Source organism: Gopherus flavomarginatus, chromosome 3 (genome assembly GCF_025201925.1).
Source record: "Gopherus flavomarginatus isolate rGopFla2 chromosome 3, rGopFla2.mat.asm, whole genome shotgun sequence".
In the NCBI taxonomy this organism is placed as follows: Eukaryota; Metazoa; Chordata; order Testudines; family Testudinidae; genus Gopherus; species Gopherus flavomarginatus.
The window spans coordinates 181527026-181543196 of NC_066619.1; the positions used below are offsets into that span (position 1 = coordinate 181527026).

Below are 16171 nucleotides of genomic sequence, written 5' to 3' on the forward strand. Positions count from 1 at the left end.
CAGTCCCCGCTTCTCAAGTGGTGGGCATGCTGGCAGCCTGAGAGGAAGGAGACGTGGCTGAAGTGCTACCATGCTTCAGTGATGATCTGGGGGCATATTGGTGTCTTGAGACCTAAGTTCCCTCTAAGCTGCCCATTAAGTGCTGTTCAGGCACTTAGGGCTGCATGATGGGAGAGATGCCTCTCCCTGAGCCCCGGACCTGCCACAGCGCACCTCCCCCAGCCACAGCCCAGCCCAGCCCGACCCGGACCTGCTGAGCCGGGGGACAGGCACCTCTCCCCTGGCCCCAAAGCTGCTGCAGCTGGGGGACAGGTGCCCCCCTCCTAACCCCCTTCCCAGCCTAGCCCCAGACCTGCCAGGGCCGGAGAACAGGCACCCCTCCCCCAGTCTGGCCCTGAACCTGCTGTGACCGGGGAACAGGCACCTCTCATTTGGCCCTGAACCTACCACAGCTGAGGGACAAGCGCCCTTCCCCTGACCCTAACGCAGCCTGGCCCCGAACCTGCTATGGCTGGGGGACAGGCATCCCTCCCCTGCCCTGACCCAGCCCAAACCCTCAGCTAGGGCTCTCACCCCTCTACACCCCAACCCTCTGCCCCACCCCAGAGCCCGCACCCCAGTCAGAGTACTCACCTCCATGCACCCCAACTCTCTGGCCCAGCCCTAAGCCCCCGCCCACAGTCTGAACCCCTCAGCCCCACCCCGCCACATGAATTTTATTATGTGCACCAATATGGAGATGATGTATCACACACTACCTCCATACTGGTGCACATAACAAAATTCATTCCACACATAGGTGGGAAAAACTAGAGGGAACACTGCTTGGGACCATAACTGGCTGGCACAATTTATAAGAGCCTGATGGCTGCATGAGGACTGGGCCAACATTGACCAGCTCCAGAATCAGGAGCTGCCTCTTTTATTACCCCCAAAGCTGCAGCGAGTGCATAGTGGTTAGTGGTAGGAATCTAAGAATATTATTTATTCTGATGATCTTAATGGAGTTTCTCATATTCTCTATTCCCTCCTTTGTTTGGAGTGTGAGATCAAGAAATACAGAGATTAAAGTTTAACAAGTCTAGTACCATGTACAAAATATAAACGTGGTCTTAAATCATCACTGGGAAATTTACACTACCTGCTCTGGTGTTTTGATGTAGCTGTCAAAGGCAGAGGCTCTTGAGGTTAAATATAGCCTTTTTAGCCTCATGGCTCAGTCTCTTTTTCGTGGGGTTTTGCAGCATTATTTTACTTTACTCTGAAGGTGGGCTGAGCATAGGAGAGTCTGACGAAACAGTGGGCTGGGCCCTTGATCTGTGAGAGCTCTTGCATTCTTGTGAATGACTACATTATAGAGAGCAGTACGCAGCAGCAGCAGCAAGAGAGTGGTGCTCTGCTTCTCCAGCTCTGACTGGCAGGCGAGCCTCAAGTTCAGTGAACATCTACAAAAGCTAGAGAACTTTTCATCTTCCTCTGCAGATGAATTCTGCCTAACTGGACCAGGAAGATGGGCACAGGGGATTATATCTGCATTTCCATGAGTGGAGGGGCACCTTGGGGCTTTAGATTGCAAGGTGGCAAGGAGCAAAAGCAGCCTTTGCAAATCGCTAAGGTAGGACAATGAGAGAGATGTTATTAGTGTGTTATGACAAGGAGAGAAAGAGAGAAACTTGTCGTGATCTATATAGCTTCCAGTCAGAAGCCTTGAGGCAAGCTTTATTGTGGGGCTGGCTATGTTTGTTGGAAATGTATTTGGGGAGCTGCTTCCACAGGTGCAGATAGTGATTTTTAAAAAAAACAATAGGTAATTCTTACCTTTTGATTACCTACAAGTACCACAGCTGTTTTTTTGCATGGGAAGGGCAGAATCTTATGAGATGATGAGTGCCTTCAGTGCCTACTGAATTCATTGGGTGTGGTGGAAGTCACTCAGCACCACACAGGATTGGGTCCCCGGTTAGCAAACCCAGTTTTGACTATTGATTTGTGACACTTTCTCTAGTCTTGGCATGGAATAAATAAATGATTTGGCACGAGACAGTGTTCCTACTATTTTGGGACTCCTGGAAAGCATTACACAGAGAGTCATGACTTCATATTAATGAAAAGTACATTCTCTGGAAATAGCTTTAATAGTTGCCAAACATGCCCTGATATGTATTTCATGGATTATAATCTGAAAATTGTTGAGCATATCACAGTTTATATTTATATATGAAGTGAAAGTACACAACAGAAAGTCTAAAACAACTTGAAATGGTCTCAAACCATGACATTTTGGAACAATTTTTTAAGTAGTTTGATTTAAAATAAATATTCATTTTATTACAGACTATGGTCTTTCATGGTTATTTAGGAATTGTAGAATGATAGCCATGTTGCCACATTATGTCATCTAAGACAAGGGGCCATTCTGTCCATAGCTATGGTATCAGCATAAATTCAATACTGCGAGAGCAGATTTTGGACTAGTGAATATAATAAATCCTGTCAGATTAATTTGAAGTCCTGAGATTAACTTGTATTTTATACCAATAAAATAAAAAAGAAAACAAGAAAAAAGGGTATATTCATTCTCTCATAGTACTCAGTACTAGGAAGGCTGCTAAATTTTTAGGAATTTGATTTTGGGGCATTATTAAGCTTGTTCTTTAATCTCGTACTTCTTTTAGCTGGTAACCTACGTACGAATTACAGTTGCATTAAACTAATTGGGTTGCTAGTTTTTCAAATTTAGCAGAAATATTAGATATGGGAGAAAAGGATTTTCCTTGTTTAAAACAAGGGGCTTGTGTCCGTTCTTTTGCTAGGAAAATAACATCTTTCATTCTGTTGTCTCTGAATTACTTCGAGCCGTAAAATTAATCTTATTCAATAGTCAAGCTGCAGTTTATTTAACATATTTTTCTCTTATCACTTGTATGTATCATTGTCTCTTAACGTTTATTTTTAAATATTTCACAATATGCTAACAGTGTTTTTTGTTTAAAAAAATCAAAACCTGTTTGCACACAACTCTTTCTTTGCAAGTAGCTTCATCAATAGTAGGTGATGGTGGAATCCTGCCACCTAGTGAAAACATCAAGGAATGCAAAAGTCAAAGGAGATGGGTAGAACTGGGGTAGCTTTTGTTTTGTCAAAGCAAAGCAAAGCAAAGCAAAGCAAAATCATGGTAGTTTTGACACAAGGTTCAGGTATGGCCCATCTCTGTTACAGATACAGATGAGTAAAGTCAGGGGTTTTACAAAAAACCAAAAACCCAGAGATAGTTTGGATGTGTCCTAAGACTAATGCACCAAAACCACTAAACCACTTGAACCCTGAAGTTAGGAGAACTAGCCAAGTGATTACAGTTGTGATTCATCTCTAAAAGCAGGAACCAATAATTTTTAGAAAGGATCATTAAGGAAAGTATGTGTGTTTTACTTGTAATTAAAACCAATCAAATGGCCAAGTAATGCAAAAACTTTAGAACAAGCTTTATAAAAACAAAATTAAATATATTTGTAAGGTACTGTTGGTAAACTAAGATCTCATGAAGTTGATTATGGGTACCAGAGTTTTAATTCCTCAGCTGCTAGTTATGATATTGCCCAGATCACTAGGGACTGAAAGCTGTCACTTTTGACTAGCCCACCACCCAAGGCTGCTCCTTCACAAGGCCAAGAACTTTTTTGGAACTCCAATTTGTCAATACTTTTCCCACAACATGCCTTTTCCTGTCATGACCAACCATGGAGGGTACTGTTAAAATCCAGCCAGGGCTTAATAGGGGCCTGCTGTCTGACTCCCCACAAGATGTTCTGAATTGGCATATCTCCAGGTCAGCCAGCCCTGTCTACTGGATGGGCTGCACTAACAGGTTCTGGGAGTCCAGGCAGATTAGGGTTTACTTGGTGCCCTGCATATTAACAGTGTATTCTCAGAGCTGATCAGAAATCAATAAGCAGTGAGACTCACTTCTCAATAGTGTTAATTTCCCCACAACCTCACAGAGAATTAGAGACTGTTCTTCTTTACCTTTAGTAGTAAATCTTTTTTCTTTTAGGGGGAGAAAGGATTAAATGTCCTTTGAAGTGTCATGAGGTTTGAGTATTGGAAGCTATGTTGCTTGAATAGTTCTACTCTGCAAAGTCTCGTATCTTAAGTTAACAAGACTTTGACATAGCTACACGTGAACTCATTTGCTTACATATTTGTTACACGTAATGGATCAAATTAATCCAGGGTATAACTCCATTAACTCACCTGATTCCAATAGAGTTACAAGAGGAATTAATCTAGCCCATTATATATATAATGGATGTTAAGTGTTTACTACAAAAACTCGCATAACTAGGTGGGAAAGTCATGTTTTTCTTTGAAGTGGTTTTCTGGATATTATTTTTTCTTTAATTTAGTTTTTATATTTTGTAAAATTAAAAACTTAAAAAATATCCAGGTCCTTCACTTATGTTATGGTGGACACAGAAGGCACAGGAACATAAAGATAAAAAGTGCCATCTTAATTTCATGCAGGATGGCTTTTTAGCAGTTTCATTGTTATTTCAGAACCATTCTCCTGATTCAGGAAAGCACATAAGCATATTTTGCCCTGAATAGGGATGCATATGTGAATCGGGGCCTTAGTACACGTATTATACACTGGTCTCAACCATTCTGTACTCTTTATTACTCTGAATATCTAAGTATTTATTTTTTAAAACAAAACATTCATTCTAATAGCTGACATTCAGTGAAGCCACTTCATTCTCTTTGAGCAATACTCTGAATATAAACATTTTGTCACTGAAAAGAATAGCTCTAGTTTACCGCATCCATAGAATGCTCAAACTCTCTTTTTTTAAATTAAGTAAAACTCTGTTAAATATTTACAGAACTATTAGCCATAAGTATTAACGTTATGTTTGGAGTCATACCTACAAGATGAGGTTTTCTGTTTGATTATTCCTAGCAAAAATAATCAAGAGAAATTACTTAAACTTCCTGAGGGAAAAAGCTCTACCTCTCCATCAGCTCTTAGAATGATAAAGCCATTCTGCTGAACACAGAAAAATTAATTGATTTCAGTGGGGTTGTGTGGGGCTTTTTGTGTTGTTGTTGTTGTTGTCTTTGAGAGGGTGCCATGTAGGGTGACCAGATGTCCCGATGTTATAAAGACAGTCCAGATTTGTGGGTCTTTTTCTTATATAGGCTCCTATTACTCCCCACCCCCTGTCCTGATTTTTCACTGTCTGATTTTTGCTGTCTGGTCACCCTAGCACCATGGCTTATCTTATTTTCCTTGCTGTTCCACACCCCTTCATCCTGTGTGCTGCGTCACATCAGAGCTACTATTCACTTGCTGTAGAGGCCTGGCTGAGTTTCCCTCCAGAAGGCATCAGTTCTGCACAGTACTCATACAGCACCAAGCACCAATGAGAGCAAAATCTGTGCAGCTTATCCAGTTCCTCCTGGCTCAGGAAGCCAGAAATAAACAATTAGGCCCACTGAATTCAATCAAACTATTCTGACTGTCACCAGTTGAGGATCTGGTCCTTACTTTTTTTTTTTTTTTAAATCGTTGGCTCTTTGAGCCTTATAGGAAAAATATATGCACATGCATTAGCTGAGTAATCACAAATATATACCTTGAAAGTTTAGGGGGAAATCCTCCAAATTTTATTTTTTAAAGCATTATCGATTTTAGTGCTTGTGAAGAGTATGAGACTGACAGCGTTAAAGGCTAAAGATGCCTGTCCATAGAATGAACCCCCCAGCAATGGAAAGTCTCATTAGGGTGGACTGGCAAGTAAGGCATATTTACACACAGTCTTGCCTGAGGAGTTGTTTGGAGGGGCTGTGTTTCTTTTCTGAGGAAGGTTTTATTAAGTCCTTTATCTAATACTGACCCAATTTAATAACCAATAAAATTTTGCCTGTGCACATAGGACTTGATCCAACTCCTATTTCAGTCAATGGCAAACTTCCATTCACTTCAGTGGGGCAGCAGGAGGCCCGTTATAGAGATTTGATTAAAAATCATTCTGAAAATTGAAACAATAAATGTAGTTTGCCAAAATCAAGTGGAAAATGCCTAGTTTTGAACTCTGATGATGAAATACTATGTTTGTCTTTCTGGCACTGAGTAGATAATGAACAAGAAATTATTTCTAATTTACCTTTACCACAGGGGGTGTTATCTGGGCTTCCAAAGCATAGGGTTGTGAGTTTTTAAGTCACTTCATTGCAGAGGGAAGAAAGGAAAGCTTTGTACTCCAGCAGCAATGCCAATGGAAGTGTTTAGTACTAAGGCACTCGTGTAGTACTGCACAACAGAACTGACACAACTGTATACCCTGTTTGGATATGCAGCCTCCGTACCAAACTGTTTTTGGCATACTTTCCAAAAGCATTTATGCAAATACAATATGGTCTGGATAGATGGCAAATATTCATTTGTGTTTGTTTCTAATAGATAAATTTTAAAACTTTATGTCAAGAGAGTTTTCAGTGGGAGAGAGTACATATTGGCTCAATATACATAACTTAAGAAAGTAAAGCTGTATCTAAATACTAAACTTACATTAGCTCTTTTGTGTAGCGCTTTGCTTCCTTGTTTGAATCCTTTGCAGGAAACATTTAAAGTGTACTGCATGACATTATACTTTTATTGTTTTGTATTTCCTGCCATTCTGTTCTTATTAACTTAATAGTAAGTTTTCTTGGCTAAATTTGCAGCAAACCAGCATGGCAGAAAATGATGTTTATAATATCCTTTAGGATCGTGTCGCATTCTGGGTGGAACTTGGGTTGCTTTACACTTATCTTCTCAAGCAGAAATTATTGAAGGGGCCCATTATTCAGGGGATTAATGCTCGGAGTTTATTACGCTATAAAATGGCTTTTATTTTAAGAGATTGCTTCTAGTTTTGGAGGAACAATTTTGTCCCTGCAATTAATTGTGGACAACAATGAGAGCATTTAGACAGTGAGCTACCTGATTGAATCCAGAATTAATTTCTACCACTATTGCTGGTGGGAACAAAAATTACATCACAAAATTGGAGGGCAGGTTGAGGGGCTTAAAATTGGGACCAATAAAAACATGTTATATAAGGAATGATGTTTTTCCCACTTTCTTCAGGTAGTTAGCTTTTCTCATCAGATCCTGCAGCCCTTGTGAGTGCACCAGTCACATTGGATGATAATGGAAGGACTGCAGGATCAGGCTCCAATTTGAGGATGGACAAAGCAGCAAGACTTGAGCACGCACCAGTGCTAGTCTACACTGGGAAATTATATCAGCACAGCTACATCCCTTGGGGTGTTAAAAATCCACATCCCTAAGAGATGTGACTATGCTAACCTAACCCCTGGTATAGACAGCCTCTTGGGGAGGTGGATGACCTATATTCATGGGAGAACCCCTCCCATCGGCATAGGTGGTGCCTACAGCGGCTACACCATAGAGTTTTTTTCGCTGCTCACACTCCAGTGCAGTATAATGTTGAGCACGAGGGCCAAAATCTTTAAAAGAGCTGAGCACCCAGCTCCCACTGAGAACAACAGGAGATGGAGGTATGCTGAGCACATTTGAAATTTGGCATTTGGTGGGTGCCTAAACACCTAAAATGGAGTTAAGCTTTTCTGAAAAATATACAAATAAAATAAAAAAAATCTAGCCCTGAGCTCTCTCATGTTGACTGGAACTCTAAGCTTCAAACGTAAGCCATCTGGGTAATATGTATCTATTGCAGTTCTGACTGCGGCACATGAGAGGATCCTTTCCTCCTGATTAATAGACTACCTCCATCCGTTTCTCTGATTGCCTCCATAGACATATGTTTCAGTTCTAGATCCACTATCTATTGCCTTTGCTGGGTCCTTCTCCCATTCTTCCTGATCAGGACAGGGGTATCATACACAGGAAGCCAGTTCTTCAGTTTCCATGGAATTATGACAGTTTGAACCAGATAAGGATATTGGCTTGTGTAATAACCTTAGTCCCAGATTTGGACCTTAGCGTCCAAAATATGGGGGTTAGCATGAAAACCTCCAAGCTTAGCCACCAGCCTGGACCTGGTACCTGCTGCCACCACCCAAAAAATTAGAGTGTTTTGGGGCACTCTGGTCCCTCTGAAAAACCTTCCCTGGGGACCCCAAGACCCAAATCCCTTGAGTCTCACAACAAAGGGAAATAATCCTTTTTCCCTTCCCCCCTCGAGGTGCTCCTGGAGAGATACACAGACACAAGCTCTGTGAACTTACACAGAGAGACTCCCCCTCTCTGTTCCCAATCCTGAAAACAAAAAGTACTTTCCTATTCCCCCAGAGGGAATGCAAAATCAGGCTAGCAATCCAACACACAGATCTCCCCTTGACTTCTTCCTCCCACCAATTCCCTGGTGAGTACAGACTCAATTTTCCTGAAGTAAAGAAAAACTCCAACAGGTCTTAAAAGAAAGCTTTATATAAAAAGAAAGAAAAATACATCCAAATGTCTCTCTGTATTAAGATGATACAATACAGGGTCAATTGCTTAAAAGAATATTGAATAAACAGCCTTATTCAAAAAGAATACAAATCAAAGCACTCCAGCACTTATATTCATGCAAATACCAAAGAAAAGAAACCATAGAACTTACTATCTGATCTCTTTGTCCTTACACTTAGAAACAGAAGACTAGAAAGTAGAAAGTACTTCTCCAAAGCTCAGAGAAAGCAGGCAGACTCACAAAAGACTTAGACACTCAATTCCCTCCACCCAAAGTTGAAAAAATCCGGTTTCCTGATTGGTCCTCTGGTCAGGTGCTTCAGGTGAAAGAGACATTAACCCTTAGCTATCTGTTTATGACAGCTTGATCCTCTTGAACCTTGCAGTTGTGGGGGCAAGGCTTGCTTGAGTGATCCCATCAGCTTTTTGAGAGTATATCTGAGTATAATGGCCACACTCAAAGCTCTGTATGTGTTAAGTGTCATAAGCATTTGGGAAACTTTTCCTGAATGCTGTAGAGATCGGTTACTGCCCTGAACAGTTAGAATAAATGCTTGTTGCAAAAGTGTGTGACTCGTGTAAAACTTGAAATGACAGAATGAACTATTTGGGGGACAGAGGTGGAGTAAACTATTTTGCAGCTCCACTGCTTGCATCATGTCTAACATTAAATTGTAAGCTCTTCCGAGTAGAGATCACATCCCTTTTTTTGTCCTGTAGAGCACCTTGTGTACCTTTTAGGCACTGTAAGGACAATGATATAATGCTAAAAACGTGTTTACTTGTGAATGTATATTTCATTGCCATGCATTTCTTGGAAGTCTATGCAGATGTAAGGGGACTGTTATCCCTTACTAACATTCAGTGGGGGTGTTTTGGTTGCTAGCTCCCAGCACTAAAAGGGGAGGGATCGATGGCAAATCAGGACCCTGAGACTGACAGTCCTCAGGAACAATGGGGAGAGGCCAATGCTCCAGGTCAGCCTGATTGACAGGGCAGGCTAATCAAAGAGACAGAAGGCCAGGGTGGGTCCCGTCCTCCCAGTGAGCTAAAATTGCCTGGATCAGACAGAGTGGGGCCGAGCTAAGGCGAGAGTAGAGGCCCAAGCTAAGCTGCTGGGAGCAGAGCTGCAGCCCAAAAAGCCGGAGCACAGCCCAGAGAGAGCAGACCTGCCCTGGGAGCAGAGCTGCAGCAACCAGAGCCAGAGGAGCCAGACAAGCAGCCCAGGAAGCAGGTGAGAGCTGAAAGAGATTCACAGAAGCAGCCTGCAGAGCAGACCTGCCCTGGGACCAGAGCTGTAGCAACTGGAGCCAGGGAGCCCAGAGAAGCAGCCCAGAGAGCTGAAGGCAGAGCAGCAGCAGCAGTGGTGCTGAGGCAGTGTGGAGCTAAAGCTGGGGCTGGAGCAGTCCGGAGCTGGGTGGGGAGAGCGAGGGGGACCCTGGGCAGTGGGCCCAGCACAGGGAGATGCTGTCATAACCAGATAGCTAAGGGTTAATGTCTCTTTCACCTGTAAAGGGTTAACAAACAGTGACCTGCAACACCTGACCAGAGGACCAATCAGGAGACAAGATACTTTCAAATCTCGGTGGAGGGAAGCCTTTGTGTGTGTTCTTTGTTCTTGGTCTGTGTTCTCTCTGGGTCCTGGAAGGGACTAGACGGGCAACCAGTTTTCTTGCCAATCTCCCTGCAACAGTCTCTTATAGTGAGTATTTTAGTAAGAAAGGCGGTTATAGTCTTTTGATTGTTTCTGTATTTGCCAATGTGTAGTTTGCTGGAAGTATTTTAAATTGTATTTCTGTTGGAGGAGGCTTTTTCTCCAGTTTCTATAAGCTGACAGACCCTGTAACTTTTACCATCTAAAGTACAGAGACACCTTTTACTTTTTTCTTTCTTTTTATTAAAAGTTTTGCTTTTAAGACCTGTCTGATTTTTCCCCTTTGTTGAGGCTCAAAGGAATTGAGTCTGTACTTAACAGGAAAGGAGAAGGGAGGGGAAGGGTGGAATCCCTTTGTTTTAGATTCACGGAGCATGAATCTGTCTCTCTCTCCAGGAGACCTAATTTCTCTGTGTTGTGATTCAAGGAGTTTGAATCACAGTAATCTTCCAGGGTAACCCAGGGAGGGGAAGGCTGGGAAAGGCAATGGTGAGGAAAGGGGTTTACTTTCCTTGTGTTAAGATCCAGGGGTCTGAGTCTTGGGGGTCCCCAGGGAAGGTTTTGAGGGGACCAGAGTGTATCAGGCACTGGAATTCCTGATTGGTGGCAGCTTATCAGATCTAAGCAGGTAATTAAGCTTAGAGGAATTCATGCTGGTACCCCAACTTTTGGACTCTAAGGTTCAGATTGGGGAAAGATACCATGACAGACGCCTCAGCCAAGAGGCTCTGCAGGCCAGACTTGGAGGGGGATCATAAACCTGACAGAGCAAGGGTGACACTGGGGAGAAGGGTCCTGCCACCCAGAGCCTGAGAGAGTGTGGCCACCACCAGAGCAACTGTGTGACCCGCAGCGTCCCTGCAGCACAGCCAGGGCCTGAGAAGGAGGCCTGGGACCTACAAGGAACAGACTGTGAAGTGCCCTGATGTCCAGAGACACTGTTTGTGATAGTCCCTGCCACAGAGCGGGGTGATGTGTTTTCTTTTAACCTTTCCCATTCTTCCTTATTCTTTTTTAAAAATTAATTGTTAATTAAATAACTTGTATTTGCTTTAAATTGTATGATGTGATCAGTGGGTCAGGGAGGTGCGCAGTGCAAAGAGAGTACCCCAGAGTGGGGACACCCTAGCCCCTGTCCTGGGTGACCACAGCAGGGTTGGGGGTTGAGGCCCCCAGGAATCCTGGGCCCAGCCTTGTTGGGGTTACGAGGACTCTGCCTGACAGGAGAGTGGAAAAAGTGAGTCCTCAAGGGCAGGGAGGCCTCTGGGTAAAGACAGTGGGAGTGAGGACTCGGATCCTTTCGCTAGCCCACTTCACTGGGGTAGTGCAGAAGCCAGGAAAGTTCCCCACAATAGCGGGACCATTCCCCCACTTACACAGATGATAGGCTATTCAGTCTCAAGTTGAAGATATTTCAATCTGTACTTTTTTTTTAAAAAAAAGAGAATTTGGTGCTCATGAAGTATGCTGTATGACAGCACTAGAAACTAGAGGTCTTTGCTTACTGATGTGTTGTCTACACAGCAAAGTTAGACGTGCATTGGGTAAAGTGAGAATTTAAACCACTATAATAACACTTGTATGACTACCTTTGTGGTTATTGTTATACTAATACAAGGTGCCCTTTTCTGGTTTAGCATATGTTGCTTTGAAAGCTGTATAAAAGAAAACCTCCTCCCAAAGCCACTCATTCTGGAATAAGAGTATCTACACGGGGAGTTATACCTGCATAATCACAGTGGGTTAAGTACATAGACAAATATACTTGGTGAAGCTTTCCCTCATAGACAAACCCTCATACAATAAAGGGGGCACATGCTGGAGCTGTACAAACTCCCTCACGATACCCCACCAATGTTCTTCAGCTATCATGTCAAGGAACTACATCTAGTTAGTCCTCCATGCCCATTCAAATCCTTGGCTTCTTTCTGCCACCAAGGGTGACAAGTTAGGTTTGAAAATCCCAGTAGGCTCCTATCTGCATCTTAGGTGCCCAAATAACTTTGAAAATGTGTCCCCAATTCAGCAGAGAATATAAGCATGTGCTTAACTATCAGGGGCGGCTCTAGGTATTTTGCTGCCCCAAGCACGGCAGGGAGGCTGCCTTCGGCGACTTGCCTGCGGAGGGTCCGCTGGTCCTGCAGCTTCGGCGGATCTCCCGCAGGTGTGCCTGCGGAAGGTCCTCCGAAGCCACGGGACCAGCAGACCCTCCACAGGCACGCCTGCGGGAGGTCCGCCGAAGCTGTGAGACCAGGGGACGCTCCGCAGGCAAGCTGCCACCCTCGTGGCACCGGCAGAGCGCCTCCCGCGGCTTGCCGCCCCAAGCATGCGCTTGGCATGCTGGGGCCTGGAGCCGCCCCTGTTAACTATGAGCATGTGATTAAGTCACATTTACTGAATGTAGGTGGACTTAGGCACATGCTTAAATGCTTTGCTGAATACGGATGGACTGCTGAATCCAGACCCCAGTAGGGAGCTAGCCTGGTCACTTTTTACTGAGTTCTGCAGAGTGAGGCCCTTTATACAGAAGTGACCTGCTTTTTCCATTTGGCAAGGGAGGAAAAGACAGGTAGATATTTCTGCCTTGTCTGGGATCAGCAGAAATCTGCTGGGGTTTTGATGCATCTTGCCAGAGGTGACCGTAACTATTTATCTTGTTTGGGTATTTTTGTTTGCTGAGCTTTTCTGCTAATTTGGTGTTTTGCTTTTTCTACCCTGAAGTAGTGAATAGAACTCTTTTATTTAACCAGATTTCCCCCACCCCATCCCAGTTCCGCTGAAAGCTGCCTGATGAGCTGTATTTTTTGTCCACATTTTCCTTCCCTTACTCTATGAACTATTATTGCTACTTGCTATATGACTGAATGCCACCTCTAAGAAACAAAATTCTTTTGGAATCTCTAAAGGTTCTGAAAACTTTCTGCCTAGAACAAACTATCGCTTGGCATAGAAGTGCAGAAGCTAGCAGGGCGCAGCTAATATAGCTGCTGCATACCATTCCGTAGGTTGTTCTGCAAGTTATATTTTGTAGAGTTCATATCAAACACCTGCTGACAAATTTAATTGAGATAGTTACAAAAAAGGATATAGAAATTATCTAAGAGGGAGGAATAATTTCCTACATTGTGAGGGTGTAGCAAAAAGTTTTTGCTAAATAAGTAAACATTGCATAGCCATTTCCCTGAACAGTCATGAAAATAATATTCCAGAATAGTTGTGGAAGACCTATACACATGATTCTTCCAATTAGAAGGAACTATTACTATATAAGGTTGTCTATTTTAAAGAAGCTGGAACACATAAAACTACTTAATGTGCTGGAAGATACGTTTTGTGCAGGGAGGTACTTGTTTGACTTTATTCATTGCAATACTAAAATGAAAAATAAAATTTGCAAAATGCTAGGCTTGCAGGGTGACCTGTGCCTTGATAATCAGCATGGTTTCATTCACATTCTCAGTGATTCAAGTCTATATATGTTATTGACCAGTACAAAGGAACTATTCTTCAATTTGAAGTATAGGGTTGAGTTACAGAAAGTGCACAACATTTTTTTTATGTAATTGATTATTAAACATATGGTACCTTAAGCAATGTTTACTTTATGTATTATTTCAGTGGACAAATTAATTAGATAACGGGATCTGGGCTGACTTTAGCTCCCAGATGTGTACTACCTGTCAGAGATTATATGGGGTGCTTCTGGTAGTTTAAGTGATCACAATTATAATAATCCCAAAATCCCATCATCAACATGTAGATATGCCTGAGATGAGTAAACATCCAATCATAATGCAGTCACATTATTGAGAATTGCCAGATGTTGCTATTTCATGCAGTCTTACAAATTCTGCTTAACTGAATGTGGAGGCAGTTACATCGTTGAGAAATACCAGTGTTAGTTGTGATGCTTTTTCTTAGTGGAAGCTGTTGCATATCATGCAGCAAAGTTTGTTACTGCTTTTGTCTTTCTGATGAAATCATTTCTTAGAGAACTACTTACTTCCTACAGGATATCTATACATGTAAATCAGAACAAGAAGTACATAGAATCAAAAACATTACAACTGTCCACCCCCTCAATTCCACACCTTGCTATCTGTTACTTCCACTCCTTATATCATGTTTGAATTTAGACTGTAATCTCTTCAGGGCAGCCACCATGTGCATCTATATATCAGTAAAGTACCTAGCAGATTGCGGATGCTCTAAAGTAATTAATTATGAAGTGGGATACACTTAAACTATGATTTCTTGCCTAAATTAACCTTCCCAGGAATTCTGCCACCAGTGGCAAACTTTGTACATTAAGACAGGTTTCAGAGTAGCAGCCGTGTTAGTCTGTATCCGCAAAAAGAACAGAAGTACTTGTGGCACCTTAGAGACTAACTAATTTATTTGAGCATAACCTTTTGTTGGCTACGGCCCACTTCATCAGATGAATAGAATGGAACATATAGTAAGAAATATATATACATACAGAGGACATGAAAAGGTGGAAGTAGCCATACCAACTGAAAGAGACTAATTAATTAATTACAGTTGGTATGGCTGCTTCTACCTTTTCATGTTCTCTGTATGTATATATATTTCTTACTATATGTTCCATTCTATGCATCTGATGAAGTGGGCCGTAGCCCATGAAAGCTTATGCTCAAATAAATTTGTTAGTCTCTAAGGTGCCACAAGTACTCCTGTTCTTTTTGTACATTAAGGGTTCCAAGAGTGTGTCACAGTGGGGGAAAGCTATAATAAACTGCAAGGGTTGGGGAAGGCTGCCACTGTGAAATCTCCAGCCAGGTTTGAAAGAAAGACCTTTGGTGCTTATCTGAACCAAATCCACAGTCTGAACTAGAGATGGCCCCAACCCAAAAATCTGCCTAGAAATACCACTGAAAGATGCAGCAAAGAGTGCTGTGGCACCTTATAGACTAACAGACGTTTTGGAGCATGAGCTTTCATGGGTGAATACCCACTTTGTTGGATGCATGTCGTGGAAACTTCCAGGGGCAGGTATATATATGCAAGTAAGAAGCAGGCTAGAGATAACGAGGTTAGTTCAGTCAGGGAGGATGAGGCCCTCTTCTAGCAGCTGAGGTGTGAAAACCAAGGGAGGAGAAACTGGTTTTGTAGTTGGCAAGCCATTCATAGTCTCTGAAAGATGGGCAAGTAACCCAGTCTATTTAGGTTTTAGATAGTGCCTATCACTACAGTTTCTAAACTAGACCCAGAACAGAATAGAAACAAAAATCCTGGAATGAATGTCCCCTATTTTTTTTTAATTATCTGAATTTTACAGTTTGGACCTGATTCTGTTTGGAACATCTTGAATCTTTCCATTGACTTCAGTGAAGATAGGATCAGGCCCTAGATTGTGACAAAGTTATCAGAGTCTGCTATTTTTCAGGGTCATCAGACTAACTTTACCAGACGCTTTCTTAGTTCATGGGATCATTTGTGACTCAAACAATGATGTGATTTACAAATTTGTATTATCTAGTGGGGGGTAGGGAGTTTCAGACCCTCACAATTAGGAGTTTCCTCTAGTAAACTGTACAGCAATTGTGAAAAGCAACCTAGTGAATCTAAATTAAACTAATATGAGAGGACACTGGGTGCCTTTTATACTACACTGGAGAGAACAAGGCAAAGGAGTTAATAATTAGATCTGGGAAGATCATCTTTGTGGCCTGTCTTTTTTTTTTTTTTAAATGTCATTACATGACTAAATGAAGCATTAAAATGCATTCACTGAAATAATGGTGGCATACTGTGTACAACTCTTGTGTGTCACTCAGTTTTTGTTTTCTGCAACTGATGATTAGCATAGCTGTCCTGGAAAAAGTTGCATAGATCAGAATTAAGAGATTCACCCTTGGTGTTCTTCATTGAAATTAAAATTAGAGCCGCAGTGAATTGTTCAAATCAGACTTAAACTTGGGCCCTTTGGATTCCTCCTTAATCAGCTTTGAAGAACAGTTAAGAGCAAGCATAGTTCATCAGCTTCTCAGCCATGCAATGAAAATGAAGGAACAGCA

General features: G+C 42.2%; 1 protein-coding gene across 1 annotated transcript in view; it reads left to right on the forward strand.

Moving 5' to 3' along the window:
- The first annotated feature begins 1373 nt into the window (after nt 1-1373).
- SYNPO2 (synaptopodin 2) overlaps nt 1374-16171 on the forward strand; it is a 123974-nt gene continuing 109176 nt past the window's right edge. Inside the window, exon 1 of the mRNA XM_050946227.1 lies at nt 1374-1615. Coding sequence (XP_050802184.1) covers nt 1511-1615 — 105 coding nt within the window. The 5' untranslated portion in view covers nt 1374-1510. The remainder of the gene's footprint in view (nt 1616-16171) is intronic.